Genomic DNA, 15,990 nt, shown 5'->3' with positions numbered 1-15,990 from the left:
CCAGTTATTTAATCTGACCATCCATTCATGCTTGCTCAAAATGGGGGAAAAAAATAAAACAGAACAAAAACCGAGGAGCAGATTGTTGCAGCAAACAAAGGGTATTCCAAGAACCTAAAGCTAGTCAAGTATATTTTGTACATCTAGGGCTGCTTGGTAACACAGAACTTTGGCTATTTGGGAAGTCAACATTGTTTAGAGGGGGCAGAGCAGCAGTGATAATAGTAGAACACTCCTCTCAGAAGATGAGGCATACACTACACAACTACTGTCGTTAAGTTGCAAAGGTTACACTTTGTGTTGCAAAAGATGACATTCCTCACCTGCTGGCAAGAACAAATTGGTGGAAAAACTGGGGATAAGACAAGGCTTGCATAATAATGTAAAACCAGAAACATTCGCAGCATGAAACTTATGCGCATTGGAGCAGATGGCCTTTTTCGCAGCAAAGACACTTCCGCCAATTGGCGACTGGCATTTGATGCATTGTGCAGACAAAACTTTTGCAAGCCTTTTACGTTTGAGAATCTTGGCTCCTTGCAAAATTCGCGATAATCTCACTCACAAAAAAAATTTCTGGGTTTACAGTAATGGGCTGACTGCCTGTCATATCAAAACAATGTTTGAATCAATCATGACTCTCATGAGGACTAACACATAGTCAAACACAGCAAACAGATTACAGTCTTCTCCATAATCATCCCTGTTACAGATATCAAAGTGATCCTGCCAGCTCATTGACATGCAGTAAGATACCAAATGAATAACAGCATGTCTTACAGATTATGACATCAAGGAGGAAAATGAGGAAGATGAGTACATCATATTATTCGAGACATGACCAGCAGCAATCCCTCTTTCTTTATGACCATAAGCCCTGATCACTGGGAAGCCCTAATAAAAAAAGCTGCTTACTTACCAAGTGCCACTTTTCTCTAGACGACTGAAGTGGTCCCGACTGTCCCATTACCTTATTTAGCTGGTCTCTTTATGTTTACAATGACATACCACTTACAAGATAATATTACACTGTAGCAGTCTTCACGACATCACTGTAACAGGGTTTCCCTGCAAGTATCTGTCATAGAGCCGGCGTAGCTCCACACCTCGCTACTTCTGGAACCTGTCCGAGAAATGAGGACTGCAGGCCTCGGTGAGCGGTCTGTCGCTGGGGACGATGTGGACCGCCTTGAAGTGCCTGACGGGGTTGGCCTTGTGCACCATCTCCTCCCGTCGCATCCTCTCAATCTCGCGACGCTCCTCCTCCTCCTGGAGCAGCTTCTGCTGGTGCATGTTCTCCCGCAGCTCCAGCTCCTTTCGCAGCCGGCACTGCTCGTACTGCTCCCGCTCCACGGCGCGCCGGTCCGTGTTCAGGGTGAACTCGCTGATTTCTGGGTAGATCATTCACAGAGAGCAGAGGAGGGGGACACAAGAACAAAAGATAAAGCCATGAGTCTCTCATGTACACACCACAGAAATTGGTCTAAGAGTGGATTGGTTAGCTTAACAATAAATACGGGACTGCCAGCATTCAACCCTCAAAAGCAGGGAGATTGTATTTTCACATCCAGAGACAATAAAGTTTTCAGGAAGCCTCCTGCAGAATCAAGGAGACATGGCAGCTCTGTAAATAGAGCATCATATTTAAGATGAGCATACAGAATTATACCACATACATGAAAAAACATGTATGCGTATGCACTAGACAAGAAGCAAGCAGGGGCACACAGTTGCAGACTTATGTCACTTATAAAGAACGACTAAATGCTTCATTACAGGAAAGTAACATCTAATTCAAAGCATCATCACCATGTACAGTAGAGCCTCATAATAAAGAAGTCTGATAGAGCGAAATACCTTATGTAACATGGTGATTCCGCAGGTCCCATTTCTTTTGTACTCTCTTAAGTATTGCTGATCTATCACGACACCCAATGTAACTTGGCAATGTCAGTGATCACAAGCAGCTCATTGTAACAAGGTTCCCCAGTAATGGAAAAAATTGGACAGAAATGTTTGGGACTGCAGCCTACCTGTGAGAGGCTTGTTTGGCTTCTGGGGAATAAAAGGCTCTTTGTAGATCACCTCAGCTGACTTGGCTTTGAAAGCGCTAGCCATGGCTCGCTGCTCATTCAGCTCCTCCTCCATCTGGAAAAGACAAGGCAAAAGAATATTTCACACTTTTCCATTCTAACACACAAAAGAGCACAAAATTAATGCAATTAAACACCTCGGAACCATCACATATGTCATGATAAAATCTATGTAAAGCATGTACACTATAGTGGAGGAAGAAAGAAGAGACAAACAGCAATATCATATTACGTACATTAGAATGCACTTACATGTATAAATTTCAGCGTTTCAAAAACATTAAGAAAGGATTTTTTTTTCACTTTTTTTTTCAGGATAGGCCAAACTGAATAGACTGACCATGTACTACAAACTACATAGGGAGTTCAGGGAAACCCTGTTATAATGAGGTCGCCAGGATTGCTGCTTTTACCTCATTATAACCAATACCTCGTAAACATGCTATAAAACAGAGATCAACTAAATGCAAGTAATGGAAAATCAGGACAGCCTAATTCACCTCATTTAAAAGCAGTACTTTGTAAGCGAGCTCATTATAATGGGGTGTCCTTTGTACAGCAAAACTTTAATATGAAATCACCTATACTTCACCTGTCTATGTCTGTGAGAACATGGATAAATTACCAACCTCACATCATTTTTTTCCCCTGACTAGATGGGAAAGAATACACAGACAAAGAAACAGACTGAGCGACTACTTTCCACCTGTCCAGCCAAGGGTAACAGTCATTGCAAATTGTGACACGTTTTTCTGGGTGACACCACATTTCGCTTCAGCAACAACTGCTCTGGTCTTATTTTCTTCACGGACTTAGGATTAGTTCATGATGTGAGGATTAGGATTAGGGTTCAGGGTTGTGTTTATGGGTAGAAATTATGTTTAGCTCAGTGTGGATATATTTCACGGGAGCAAGTGTCGTAGGAGCAAACGTCATGGAACCAGTTTTCTGACCTTCTTGCTCCATATCTCGGCCTTCTTGGCACCCTGGTCTTCCATGGAGAGACTGAAGGGCTCTAGCTTGGTGGTGGGCTTCACCTTTTTCTCTGGCATCGAGACCTTCTCCAGGATGGGCTTGGCCTTGAACTGACGAGCCTAGTGGAAGGAGAGAAATAACTGATGGTATTCATCAAATCAAGTCCCAATAATCATATTTCTGTGGTTTGAGGGTTGCCTGTTTACATCATAATGTGTGCTATTGTATTAATTCATTTTAAGTGTTTCAAAAGAGTTCAAATTCTCTTATTTTCAGAACTTTCCTATTCATTTATCATTGTTTGTCTTAGTTGCAATTTTAAAAAGCCTCTTCATTGCTATGTATAACTGATTCTTAAATTTCAGTACATTTCTTTGATTTTGTGTACATTTAAACATTACACTTTAACAAGGTCCATCTAATCTTAATGTAGCTATTACATGCAATGAAACCCAGAAATGCCAAGTTGATAATAGCAAGATGAGTTTTTCTGCAACAAAATTTGTGGGACATGATAGGCTAAAAGGTTGTTTCATCTATTCATTAATCATGAGTGAGGAAAGGGAGGTTTGCACAAATAAGACTCATTGATTTTGATGGTACAACTCATGTGGGCCAAGTCTTCCATAGAGATTTTCAATCACTGAAAGACAAAAAAATACCCAATCATGTCAAGCATTGCATGAGAAGCTGATCAAGCCTTTTACATCTGTCGCTGTGACGACTGCAATGATGGCAAGTTTCGTGAACAGCAATCCCCAATGTGACACATTTAAATAATAGCTTCATGAGACATTCAATGAGCTGCACAGACAAAGTGTATGGGAGAATTTGTGACACATTAATTTCTCTTGCAGTACAAGATTACACACACTTTTTGCTCTTTAGATCAATAAGGGAGTGTTTCACTTGGAGCATGTTTTAAAAACAATCTACGAATAATTTGTTCTGACTCAGGCCATTAGAACTGTATCATTCCCACTGTCACATTAACCCATTGAAGACTAGTCCCCGGTATACTCTGGCTGGTACGTCTATGGGAAATGCGCGTTGCTGCAAAATCAGCTCGTCCTCAATGGGTTAGCTAGGAATCTATTCAAATGCACAACTCGTCAGCAAAATAGCCTACATGCAGTGACTTAGATAATGTTGCAAGCCACTTAGACCTTATTCAGGTGGCGTCCAAAAAGACAACAACAAAGAAGAAAAGTCGCAGACTAGCCAGCCACAAGCTGGTTCAAAGAAACATGCAGCAAATGAGGCTGGTGTAGCAATGAAGGTACCTTCTCTTCCTCCTTGTATATCTCCTGGATCTTGGCTTCCTTGCGCGCCATCATCTCCTTGTCCCTCTTCTCAAAGGAGAACGGCTGCGCCTCCGTCATCTTGTGAGAGAGCTGCGGCCGGAAGGGCACCCCAACATGGACGATGGGGTTGGCGTGGATGACATGAGAGTGGTGTTCCTGCAGCACATTGATAGGAAGAAGAGCCTTTCATTTACAGCATTCTTTAGGGATACAGTAGACTGGAATCAGTTCTTCCTGTACAAAGAATTCTCACTGCTGATTTTTACAGTATGTTTCTAATTTTGTAGAATGTTACAGGAATCATTACCAGGCTATTTTTTTTTTTTTTTTTTTTTTGGATGGCCGATAGACTGATACAATTAAACTGGAATCAGTATTCTAAGTTCAAAGTACTCTCACTATTTTATGGTACGCTTCTAATCCCGTACAATATCACGAGCATTACCTATATTCTTGACATGAAATAGACTGATACAGCATGAGGGCTTAACTGTTACATGCTATTCAAGTCAGACTGAGATTTCAAGCTGTGTTACATCATGAAACTGTAAAGATGTACATGCCTGGTGTAATATATACACCTCAAATACTACACTTCTTTGGATCATACAAAAAGATATCCACACACACATGGCAGTATAAAATTTGAAATGTGAATATCTTGTTTTGTATAAAACTGGGAGACATTCAATACAGATCAATGACAAAGTGCAGGAAGTATCCTGAAGTTTATATGCTGGCCCTACAGGATCACAATGCAACATAAATCTTGCAGAGGTTCATACTTCAGGTTCGGGAGCACTGTCTTCTTTCACTCGCACCCGGTTCTTCAGGGCAAAGGCTGGTGACTTGGGACACGTCAGAGGACGCTTGAGAGATGGACCGAGACCCTTGGAAGGAAAAATTAAACAGTGCGTCATCAAGTCATCGGTCTTAACTAAGGAAGGATTTCATAGAGTGGGAGTGAAATCCATGCTGAGACTGAGTTCATACGACCTCGATAGCATCTGTTTGACTATGGAGTGGTCGAACAGCTCTATTTGTCATGCTGTAAAGCAAGAAATGTTTGCAGCACGACATTTTCTGCAAATTGGAGCAAACAGCCTCTTTCTAGGATGAGATTTTTATGAATTGCCACTGGCATTCAATGAATATAGGGTAGAAAAAAACTTTTGAGTGCACATCAAATTCGCAAATCTTGGCTTTGCCAAAAATGTAGCTACAACATTGTTACACATTATCTGCCAAAAATGAAGTGGATTGTGAGTACCGGTATACACATATTTTTCAAGTCATTTAATCTTTCACATGCCCATGCACCTTCCAGTATTTGCTAAACCAAACAAACATGCATAAGACAAGCAAATATAAAACTGTCCACAAAGTAAGATCAACCGTCGAGGTGGAACAATGCTTCAGTCCCACAGAAGGACCACTGTAATATCAAAAGGGACTAGGAGGATTATATTATCCCTGTTCACTGACAATTATTCACAAGACATTGTCAATAAGTAAACAAAGCACAGTGGGGTTTTTTTTTTTAATCATCTGTGGAGAACATTCGTCAAATTTAGGATAGAACATAACAGGCCATATTCAAATAAAATTTATAAATATATTTGTTTTTTTTAAAAATCACTTGTAAAAAAAATTTGTCAAATTTAGGATAGAACACAACAGACCATATTCAAATAAAAGTCATATATTTGTCTTCTTACTGTTGGTCCTTCCAGCATCTTGGAGGAGACAGGGTGAGCATGGAACTCATAGGGTTCCTCTTCCTGCTTCTGTTCCTCCCTCTTGGACTCCCTCTCCTTCATCCGCCGCTCACTCTCAAGGCTGAACCCTACCGGCTTGGTGGGCTCCTTGTGGGACACAATCTTGATCCCGACGTTGAGGTTACTCAGGACACGCGGGTTCACAGGCTTTGCCTTGAACTTGTAACTGTGGTGAGGAAAAAAAAAATCACATCAGTCCAATACACTTTGATAATGGTCTTTGCCATGATAAAAATTGTCTGTTGAGAAAGATAAGGGCAATAAGGTGTCATTAAAATCAAAGGTTATGGGAACTTTAATGCCCTTATCTTACTCCACCACCCATATGCTTTGTATCCAGAGGATTGATGATATAGACACATATAGTATGAAGTGTGAAATAGTATGTAAGATTCTGAAGTATCCTGACGCATTTACCTTTACTTTATCTATCTTAAAATCTATACATTTGTAACAGCTGCAGAAAGTCCTCATTTTCATCAAAACCTTTATGAATCAAAGCATCACATAAAGGTAGCATTTTGACCTTTTTACACTATAAACTCTGTGACCTCTAATATGCCCCTAACAAAGTTCTGTGGCTAAAAGTAACCAAGAGCAACTGAGTAGCATTGGATTAGATGTACGGTAAGTTAACTGGAGGTAATGCAAGCAAGTCTTATAATTTGCGGTTGGAGCATTGAAATGGATGTTATGACATTTCAGCAGGTATGGAATACAATTCTGGAGTCTCTACGACCAGTAGTCCGGTCCCAAGCCATACTAAATCACCAACAGACCACAACCATGTGACAGCTACGAAGAGAAGGCGGCATCAAGGTTGATTCTCCGTGTTCCAATTACCTCTGCATCTCCATCACCTCCTGTTCCTCCTTCTCGACAGCACTCTGCACCGTGATTGGTCGCTTCCTGGTTCTGCTCTCCAGGTTGGGGGTCTTGGGGCAGGTCAGCTTGGGCTTCTGGACTGCCTCTTGGCGGAGGGAAGTATCTGCAGGGGCAACACATCAAACACGAAGTTTGTAGCCCTTCATTTGGAAGCCTTTCAATAATACTTCAAAGCATCAATATTTGAGTTATAACAAAAACTATTCTCTAAACATACTTGCAAAAGTGTCTGGCACCTGCATGCTGGACCATGTGAGGGAAGGTATTTCTATCATTTTGTACCAGGTCATGAGGTGTAGTTCTGAGGCATTCTATTGAAACAGTAGATCGAATGAGTTCTTGGTTCTACAGTCAACTGTGCAGCTGTTATATTGAGAACATTAAGAATGCAAACACAATCAAAAGTTGTAGTAGATACTAAAGCTTTGGTCACAACCCACAACCCACTGTACGTGTTTATAGTCCGTACATTTATAGCGGAGACAATGGCATTCACGTTTTTCTAGAAACGCGGGGAGGGAGAGGCAAGAGCAAGAGGGGGCACGTCAACCCTTACTTGCTATGAATCCTTAGCCCGAATGCAGCAAAAGTTCTATGACATGTCTGCGTGCTCCAAAATCCGTACTGAGGTGGTACTTACTACATACGGATCCCCAAATTTTGTCCACATTTTTGCAAGAAGACAAAACGCACTTGCAAGTACAACAGGTTGTGACCGAGGCTTTAGGGTCAGAAATGCTCTGTGAAATAGTGGGGCTAAATACCTCAGTTCACAGTAGCATGTGCACCTGAAAAACAACAATGGTATGAGACTCTACGATGAAGTCACCTTTCTGCTGCTCTCCACTTCGCCTTGTGTGGTAGCGCTGTGGTGTCTTGGTCTGGAACTGATTTATTCTTGTTGCCATGGAGACATACGGGGAACTCTTCACGCCTGCGGCCTCGGCGTTGTCCAGTTTGCGTTTCCTGTTCTCAGTCAACTTGAATGGCTTGGGCACTGTTGGGCCTCGCTGTGCTGGGATCTAGAAATGTGTAAAACCACTGTCACGTGTCACTGCATAGCATATATTGTGATTGTTTTCATATATCAAGTGGTCCATTAAAACTATGAAAAGATCATATACTGGTCGTGTCTGACATGGTTCATGTTCTCCCTTTAAAGTGATATTGAGACACCAAAATGCAATGGTACAGCTAGTTGTACATTAGCCAGTACTTTTGGGACTGGAAATTCCAAATTAGAATCCAAAAAATAAATATTGAGCATAATATGAAGAGCTGAGCGCTGAAAATCTCGCATGCAAATGAAAATAGCAATAAATCTTGAAGTTCAAATCTTGGGAAACACTCACAGGGGAGGACCTGCCCTTGCGCAAGTTGTCTTGGAAGCTCTTTGCGTCCTGCCTGGTGGCCATGGGGTGCTGTTTGATCCTCTGGTCAGTCTCAAAGTTAAATGCCTCTGGCTTGGTGGGGGCGATGACCGCCTTGAGCGGCTGATACGCGCTGGACCCCTGCACCTTCTTGTAGGAGGCCTGGGACTGCTTCTTGCGCTCTGCCAGCTGCTTGCGGAAGTCCGCTATCCTCTCCATCTCCAGCTGCTCGGTGGATTTGAATTGGGCGCCTGGCTTGATGTTATTGCGTCTATTGGAAAGGTGTGTGATAATGTATTAGTCACGGCAAAGTATGGAACACTGCAGTAAAAGACTGCTAAAAAAATAAATTCACAAAAAAAAAAACTGCATTTCACTTTTCATTGGTAATAAAATGACCATTGTTGAAAACGAAGAAAATCAACCAACAGTTTCTCCAATATTTTGACTAGATTCTGAAATATACATAACCCTACCCTTATTCTTTCAAACAATAGAGAAACTTATCTATGACATTTCTTTTCTGGATTCATTCAAAGCTATCATAAGCATTCAGACAAGATGCTTGATTTCTTAGATTGACACATTGTTGGGTTCTTCTCCAGTACTCCAAATCTCTCAGTTATTGCACTGACATTTTTGTAAAATGACCATCTGTTAAAACTCAGAAACAAGGTACTGAGTGCATTACTCTATCAACAAACCTAAAGTTTTAATTATTCAACCTTTCAGGAATAAAATGCTAATTACAGCATCTAAATGTGAAAACAAGTGGTAAAAATGTAAGTGACACATATTTCCTAAATGTCTGCTGTCAAATCAATAATACCCATCAGATGTCTTGATGTAAAACTAATCAGTCAGTTGCTTTCAGAAATAAGTTTTCCATGTGAGGAAATAAGATATTGGTCTCTTGCTGTAGATCTTTTTTGGCAGAGTACTTAGAAAACAATACATTCTTGTTTGCACAGCATACTTCATGACAGTCGGAGTGGTGGGCATAGTGAGCTTCGGCACGAAGGGCTTGGCAGGGGCTGGCGCAGGAGCCGCTGGCTTTGCTTTCTTTGCGCTGCCCTGGCCACGGGACTGTTCAGACACCCGCCTCCTCTTGTTGGCCGGAGACTCGCTGGACCGGGACTTGAGGCGTAGTGAGCGGCGTTGCATGTTGCCAGCTGATCGTCTCAGATTGCTGTCATTATTTAGGGAGCGGGTTGACCTCCTGGTTGTTGGTCTGGATCTGAATGAACGTGTACAAAATGCATTTGGTATTACCGTATTCTAATTAAATTTTAACTTGTAGACCTGGGTATATTTTCACAACAATAGTGACTGAGTAGTGTTCTTCCATCAGTTTTTAGATCATTACCATGATGCTATAATCCATTTCCAAGCTACATTGTAAACTGTGCAAGAGCAAACTGAATTGTAATTCAAATTATATTCTACAAACATTTTATTTGATGCCAATTCTAAAATCCGTTGAATATTTTTTTTCAATGTTATACTGAAAATAGAAAGCAGACGTAATAAGGGATGAATTATATGTTTTTTTCTTCTTTGAATGCTAGTTATGATATGTCCTTAGAAGCTACCTGTAGCTCACAGTCACCCAAAACAATACTTGGCATGACAAGAGATCGGCTGCTCTCTTGTTAAACTCCCACTCACTTTGTTTCTTTAGTCTCCATCTGCCGATTGACAGGTTCTCCGCCATCATGATCGTTCCTCGCACCCCATGAAGTCACCATGTTCTTTGGTGCTGGCCTTGCCAAGGGTGCTGTGGGTTCAAAGTTCGTTACAAGGTTTGATGGAATCTTGCTCTGCGATGAAGCCACTTCCTTTTCTGGTTCACTGTGATGTGATTCTGTGTTGAGGATTACAAAATGTTATACATCAAAGATTCGGTATATTGTCAAAACTGCAGACCCAGAATAGGAATAGGGTCCAAGAGGTCTCAAAATACATTTAACATCCATGTGTAAATCAATCAATCACAGAATTGTACTATCATCAGAAAATTGTTAGATACTTTATGCTCCATTTTGACAAGAATGAAATTCTTGACAAATGTAACTACTGGTGGACACCATGATTTTCTTTTTGAGCATAAGCTATCAAAAGTGATGTAAATGTAAGAAAATGCACACAAGTGCTTCAATCTCAAGAGAATATGGACAGTTGATGATATTGAGAAACACATAGATTTCAATATTCAATTCAGACATCTTCATGAGTTAACAAAAGTCATAAATGTATGTAGATCCTTGGATACCAATAGCGTTGCACTTATTGAAATTCAAAGACATGTATTTACCTGAGTGTTGTTCAGTGGCTTCCATTTTCTGTACGTCATCCTGCATGGGTTCACATGGAGCTTGTGTCATCTCCTGATCATGGTCTGCGCTCTCGACTGGTAGAGCTTCCATCGTTTCACTCTGACCTCCTGCCTCTGCGGGCAACTCGTCAACGACGGCCATGACAGCATCTCTTGAATCCTCTGTTCTCACATCTTGCTCACGACTGTCCTCATTTGACACGGTCTCTCCACTGTCCACAACACCTGCGGTTTCTTTTCGAACTTCTGGCACTTGTTTGGCAGGTGCATGCTCTTTGCATTCTTCAGTCTCTCTGTCTTCTATTCTCTCCACGCCTGTGGCATCATCTGCTCCTCCAACATCTGTTGTCACAGCAGGTTCGGCAGTCTGCAGAGGAGTCTCTGCTTCAAGATTACCGACCCTCTCGTCCACTTGGTGTCTGGCATGTCCCTGGTCACGTGTCATTTCACCTGAAGGCTCCACTCGTTCAGCACTCACCGGGCACTCTTGGGCTGGACTGAGAACTCGCTCTGTGAATTACATGAAGACAGTTGTTGGGCAGAACTGAATCATTTTGTGAACTACACTTTTTTTTTTCTTGGCATAAATACCAACATTTTGACAAAAAGGGGAAGGAAAAAAAAACTGTTAAGATGTCCAATTGAAAAGGAGTACCAGTACAAACAGCTTCCCAAACAAAAGACTGAAAGATTTCTTCAAGTATTTATGTATGTGACCTTGCATAACCCCCCCCCCCCCCAATGTCACGGATAGAATGTGTCAGCCATATCAAATTCAAATGGCTTGCAGGCCTCGAATTACCCGGGAGGCAAAAGGCAATTTGCCGCAATGCCCTATCTACTTGCCGCAATGCCTCTCTCAAAATTACCATGCTTACTGCAACTTTTCCCTTGCTGTCCTTCAAAAATTTTGAGAGAGAGTGCCCCTTAAACCAGAAATTGCCTGTCCCTAGAATTGGCGAAATTCGAGGCCTGGGCTTGTATTATCTAAAAGAGTAATCAATTATAGATCATAGATGTACAGAAGTATAAATTTACAAAAAAGTTTTAAAAAAAGGATTGTTTTATCCTTGTAAACCGATTAATTTGTCAGTCTGACATGGTTTCAGAAATTGGTCACTTCAAGATTACTCTATAAATGTTCAACAAAAATGAGAAATACAAGCTTTTCATAGTCTCAAATGCAAAAAGCAGCAAGTACCAACTACACAGAATTGATGAGGATGTGCACATTTACCACAAGTAATTTCATCTTCAGTGCTGTGTATGTCGTCAGCATGAGTAGCTGTATCTTTTTCTGGTTCAGATGGTTCTTGGAAGTCTTGAGGGATTTCTGTGTCTGGTTCATCGCCAAACGTGATTGGCTGTCCACTCTCATGATCAAAGTCTGTAAGGTGGGAAGAAAAGAACAGTGTACAGTTCCTAGTAACTTAGCTGCGACCAGCAGCCCCATACGCATAGCGTAATGGGGCTGCGGACTGTAGCAGTCAGGATCGTGACTAGGTAGTATCGCACCTAAATATCAACTTTGAATCGAAAAATTTATTCAATTTGAAGACTTACCAGTGAAGTTAAAGTATTTACAATAGGGTTTGTGTAACGTTTGGTTCTGTCAATAGTTCCTTTCTGTTCGAATTGATGACTTAATGTGACTCGGTCGAGAGAAACCTGGAAGAGCCAGACTGAATTGACGGCCAGCGCATGCGCACAAATTTCTAATCCATTGACTGGAGAATTGACAAAGTGATTAGTTTGCTAACAAACTGGAGTACCCACCTACTGGTGTGGAATAGTAATTTGGAATATAACATATACAAGATCAGGTTAGTACTGATTTCATTTTTCTCGTTACGAATTTGTGTGAAAAGATGTCAGACTTCAGCTTCACGAGGCTGATTCGCACGCAGAGATGTGCGAGCCGCAGAAAAAAGCACCGAAAATATTTAGACGGATCAGGCCGCTAGGTGTGGCAGTCTGCTCTGGCATTGTGCGAACACGTTGGCGCCCGTGTTTTGATGGGCGCTCTGCATCGGTTTATTAAAACTCGATTTTTTGAGAAAAAAACAGACAGGATTTTTTCTTCTTTTCATCATGGATAGTGATCATGTGTGTGTAACAAAAAATCACAGTGCAAAGTTGCGACAATTTATACGTCAGATGTGAGATGAAAAAGAAGTGAATAGGGGTCCTCGTGAGGACTTCCCCCCGGGGTCAGTATGAGGAACTCCGGGGTCCTCATGAGGCGGGGGCAGTCTTCTTACGGGGGAGCGGTCCTCATGAACGGGTTTCCCGGACTGATCTGGAACGTAGAATTCGAAATATCTACAATACTTATTCAATTAGTTCTACGTCCTCAGTATACATGGATATTAATAATTTATTTTAATATTACAGTACGTCGGTACCTACGAGCAATGGAAGCCTGACAGTTAGCATTAGTTTAGACTCTATCACATTTTCAACGACCAGACACACACGTTCACGGTTCACCACATCCACACCACACATCCAATAATACAATATTCAAATTTGCCTAGGCGTAGGTGTCTGCACGGCCTACATGCATGCACGCACAACCATGTCGGTCCACCTACCGAAGTACTCATCGGCTCTATCGTCGTTCGTTTGCGGCATGCTGAAGTCCACAAACTGAGGGCAGTTGTATTCGTACTTGTCGTCGAGTTGCGGTCGTTCCTCCATTTTGACGAAAATAATCAAGCCCTTATCTATGTGATGACTTTCTACGAGAAACTGGTGACGAAGAACGAATACGAGCTCGAGTTCAAATCAACGGAGCGCGGAGGCGGCTGTGCTGTTGCTTTATTGTTGCTCTTCCCGTTTTAATTTCACCGCTTGTATCTGGCCAATCAGAGTCTTGCTGTGCATTGTGAAGCGAATATAGAGCGCCATCTATTTGCCGAAAAAAAAAATCATAGTTACAGTATGTACCACAGAACTCTTCGTACAGTGTAGTTTGAAACGCCTTGTCCATTTTGTAATAACACTTGCAGGGGCTGCTGACTTCTCAGTTCAATTTAATCATTTCAAAACACATCATGTACATAATGTATTACAAATTTCCACCTCCCTGATCTGATCAACCACAAATACAGTGGTACATTTACAAGAAAGAACATGATACAGTAGCTAACAGTAATCTCATAAGGAAGTAATGTTACTATAAAAACAGAACACGAGGGCGAAAAAAAAAAATAGTATCATTTTTTGAAGACATCTTACTCAGTATTTCTAAGATTACAATGTATTTTCTGCTAGTTTTTCACAAGCGTAGAACACTAATATGTTTCTTTTTTTCCCAAGACAGACGACAGACAGACACACATTGACATACACGCGCACACAATAACAGACTTCAACGAGTAAGAAGCGAGTACCAGTAACAAAAGTATTGCAATTCTGGACAACCATTATTACCCTATCCTTTGGTTATCTGACGACAGAATGTGAAGAAGTCGCTTGAATTGAAAACAACAACAACAACAACAACAACAACAACAACAACAACTGAATTTTCATCTGCTTCAAGGAATTGTTTAACCAGATTTTTTGTTTAATTCTATCTTAAAGATTATTACTATTTTCTTCCGAATCCCTTAGTTTTCTTTAAAAAATAATAGGCCCTATATAATTGAAAAACTTTTTGGAAGAAGTCCCCCCCCCCCCTCCCAAACGCATGCTCACAGTGGACCACTGCTGTCCGTTTATACCCCTTATCAGATTTTTCACTGTATAAGAGCGACTTACCTGAGTGCAATACATTTTGTTCGAGGTCCATAAGGCCCTACTATTTTCACAGCATGGATCTACAGTATGTTTGGGTGATTAAAAGAGATTTTGGTTTCATTATTTTGTCAGATTCTAGGAGTATACGCAATCGATATACCTAAATGCATCTTTTTTTTGGGGGGGGTGGGCAATCAGTATTTGCAGAAAAAAAAGAAATGCAGACGCATACATTGGAATAAAAGTAACGAGATGTCATTACCCTTTTAATCCATTTAACTATAAAGAAACAAAGAAATCTAAACAATGTTAGTTGATAGGCCTACACGGTATAGGCCTAGGGATATGAATACACTGTGAAATAGAGTTGGCACATTTCAAAAATGAGTCCTTCTCAGAAGCATTGCTTTACTCTTGTCCATTGGAAAAACAAACCCAAGGGTCCGTTTTGCTCCCCGAGACACTTTATAATGTACGTCTTGATTATAAATAACACCCCACAACGACAATATACTGGAAATAACGCGCGCCCATCAGTGATGAGACCTACATACGGTCAGACGCAGATTCAAATCAACGCATTCAATATGATTGATAACGAAATCACTCAAACCCATAAAAGAATATCAGGTTAGTTGAGCCTTCACGTTAAGTGTTTTCCACCGCATAGAAACACCACTTTTTTTTATCTTTATTCACTGAGATTAACATTTTGCTCCTAACCCCTTAAAGGGATGGTATTGAGTATTCAGCTAGGCTTTCTTGTTTTGACGTGATTCCACGAGGGATTTAATGTTTACTCGATAGAAATTGGTTTTGAAATGGCCAAGATATCCAAAACAGAGCGATCTTAATAAAGTGTGAGACCCACATTATTTTTATTGCGATCATTTTGTTTGACTTTGTTTTGGATGTTTCGCTATTCCAAACCCGATTTTTATCAAATAAACTTTGGATTCTTCTTAAAATGGTATGCTCTGTACTATTTCATTTGTGTTTTCTTGGTAGGCCTATCTCGTAAAAAAGTTGAAGTCCAATTTTCATCTCCACCAATACTGAATTAATTGAATATATTAATTGAATAATATGAATTAATATTGAATTAATTGAATCCCAGTTCGTATAGGTAACAGTGTGCTGATCGGAACTTTGCGACTATTGAATTTGTGTCAATTGTCCTCAGATTGCACGTGTTCATTATCATTATTATGACTATTATTGTTTTTTCTCCTGTGAAACGATAATAATACCTCTATATGAACTATTACGACTTTTTTTCAACCTTTTTATGGAGCTTACTGGCCGAGTGACCTAAAAACACTTTTTCTATGTTCGTTGATTTCACAATCTTTTTCAATGTTAGTACATTTATTGATACCATAATGATATCAATCATCGAATCAATTTTCTGTACATAGATAGAAGAGACACATTTCAATAAGATACGTTCATATACCTATTATTACAATATGTTGTTATTGTTCAACACATTAACAAACATAATCT

At 40.6% G+C, this 15,990-nt stretch overlaps 1 protein-coding gene across 1 annotated transcript; it reads right to left on the bottom strand.

Moving 5' to 3' along the window:
* Window positions 1-584: 584 nt before the first annotated feature.
* Window positions 585-13,564, bottom strand: LOC139724330 (targeting protein for Xklp2 homolog). Its single transcript, XM_071635473.1, has 14 exons — window positions 13,335-13,564; window positions 11,978-12,127; window positions 10,720-11,250; window positions 10,074-10,269; window positions 9,382-9,642; window positions 8,388-8,676; window positions 7,865-8,057; window positions 6,994-7,138; window positions 6,091-6,316; window positions 5,158-5,262; window positions 4,352-4,528; window positions 3,047-3,187; window positions 2,034-2,148; window positions 585-1,391 (listed from the first exon to the last, which is right to left on the bottom strand). The coding sequence occupies exons 1-14, from the start codon at window positions 13,438-13,440 to the stop codon at window positions 1,111-1,113; spliced, it is 2,916 nt and encodes a 971-aa protein (XP_071491574.1). The 5' UTR covers window positions 13,441-13,564; the 3' UTR covers window positions 585-1,110.
* Window positions 13,565-15,990: the final 2,426 nt, after the last annotated feature.

The sequence above is a fragment of the Diadema antillarum genome, unplaced genomic scaffold (assembly GCF_040938485.1).
Source record: "Diadema antillarum isolate AM-2024a unplaced genomic scaffold, OU_Dant_1.0 scf00000211, whole genome shotgun sequence".
Classification (NCBI taxonomy): Eukaryota; Metazoa; Echinodermata; class Echinoidea; order Diadematoida; family Diadematidae; genus Diadema; species Diadema antillarum.
Note: the sequence above shows the minus strand (reverse complement) of the source record. Positions and strands in the feature narration are given on the sequence as shown.

Excerpts from the sequence above, each read along its gene's own strand:
- LOC139724330 (XM_071635473.1), bottom strand. The coding sequence starts at position 13,440 with ATGGAGGAACGACCGCAACTCGACGACAAGTACGAATACAACTGCCCT. Across the intron at positions 7,139-7,864 it reads AAGTGGAGAGCAGCAGAAAG|ATACTTCCCTCCGCCAAGAG; the intron begins GTGACTTCATCG and ends TTGCCCCTGCAG. Across the intron at positions 1,392-2,033 it reads GCCAAACAAGCCTCTCACAG|AAATCAGCGAGTTCACCCTG; the intron begins GTAGGCTGCAGT and ends TGATCTACCCAG.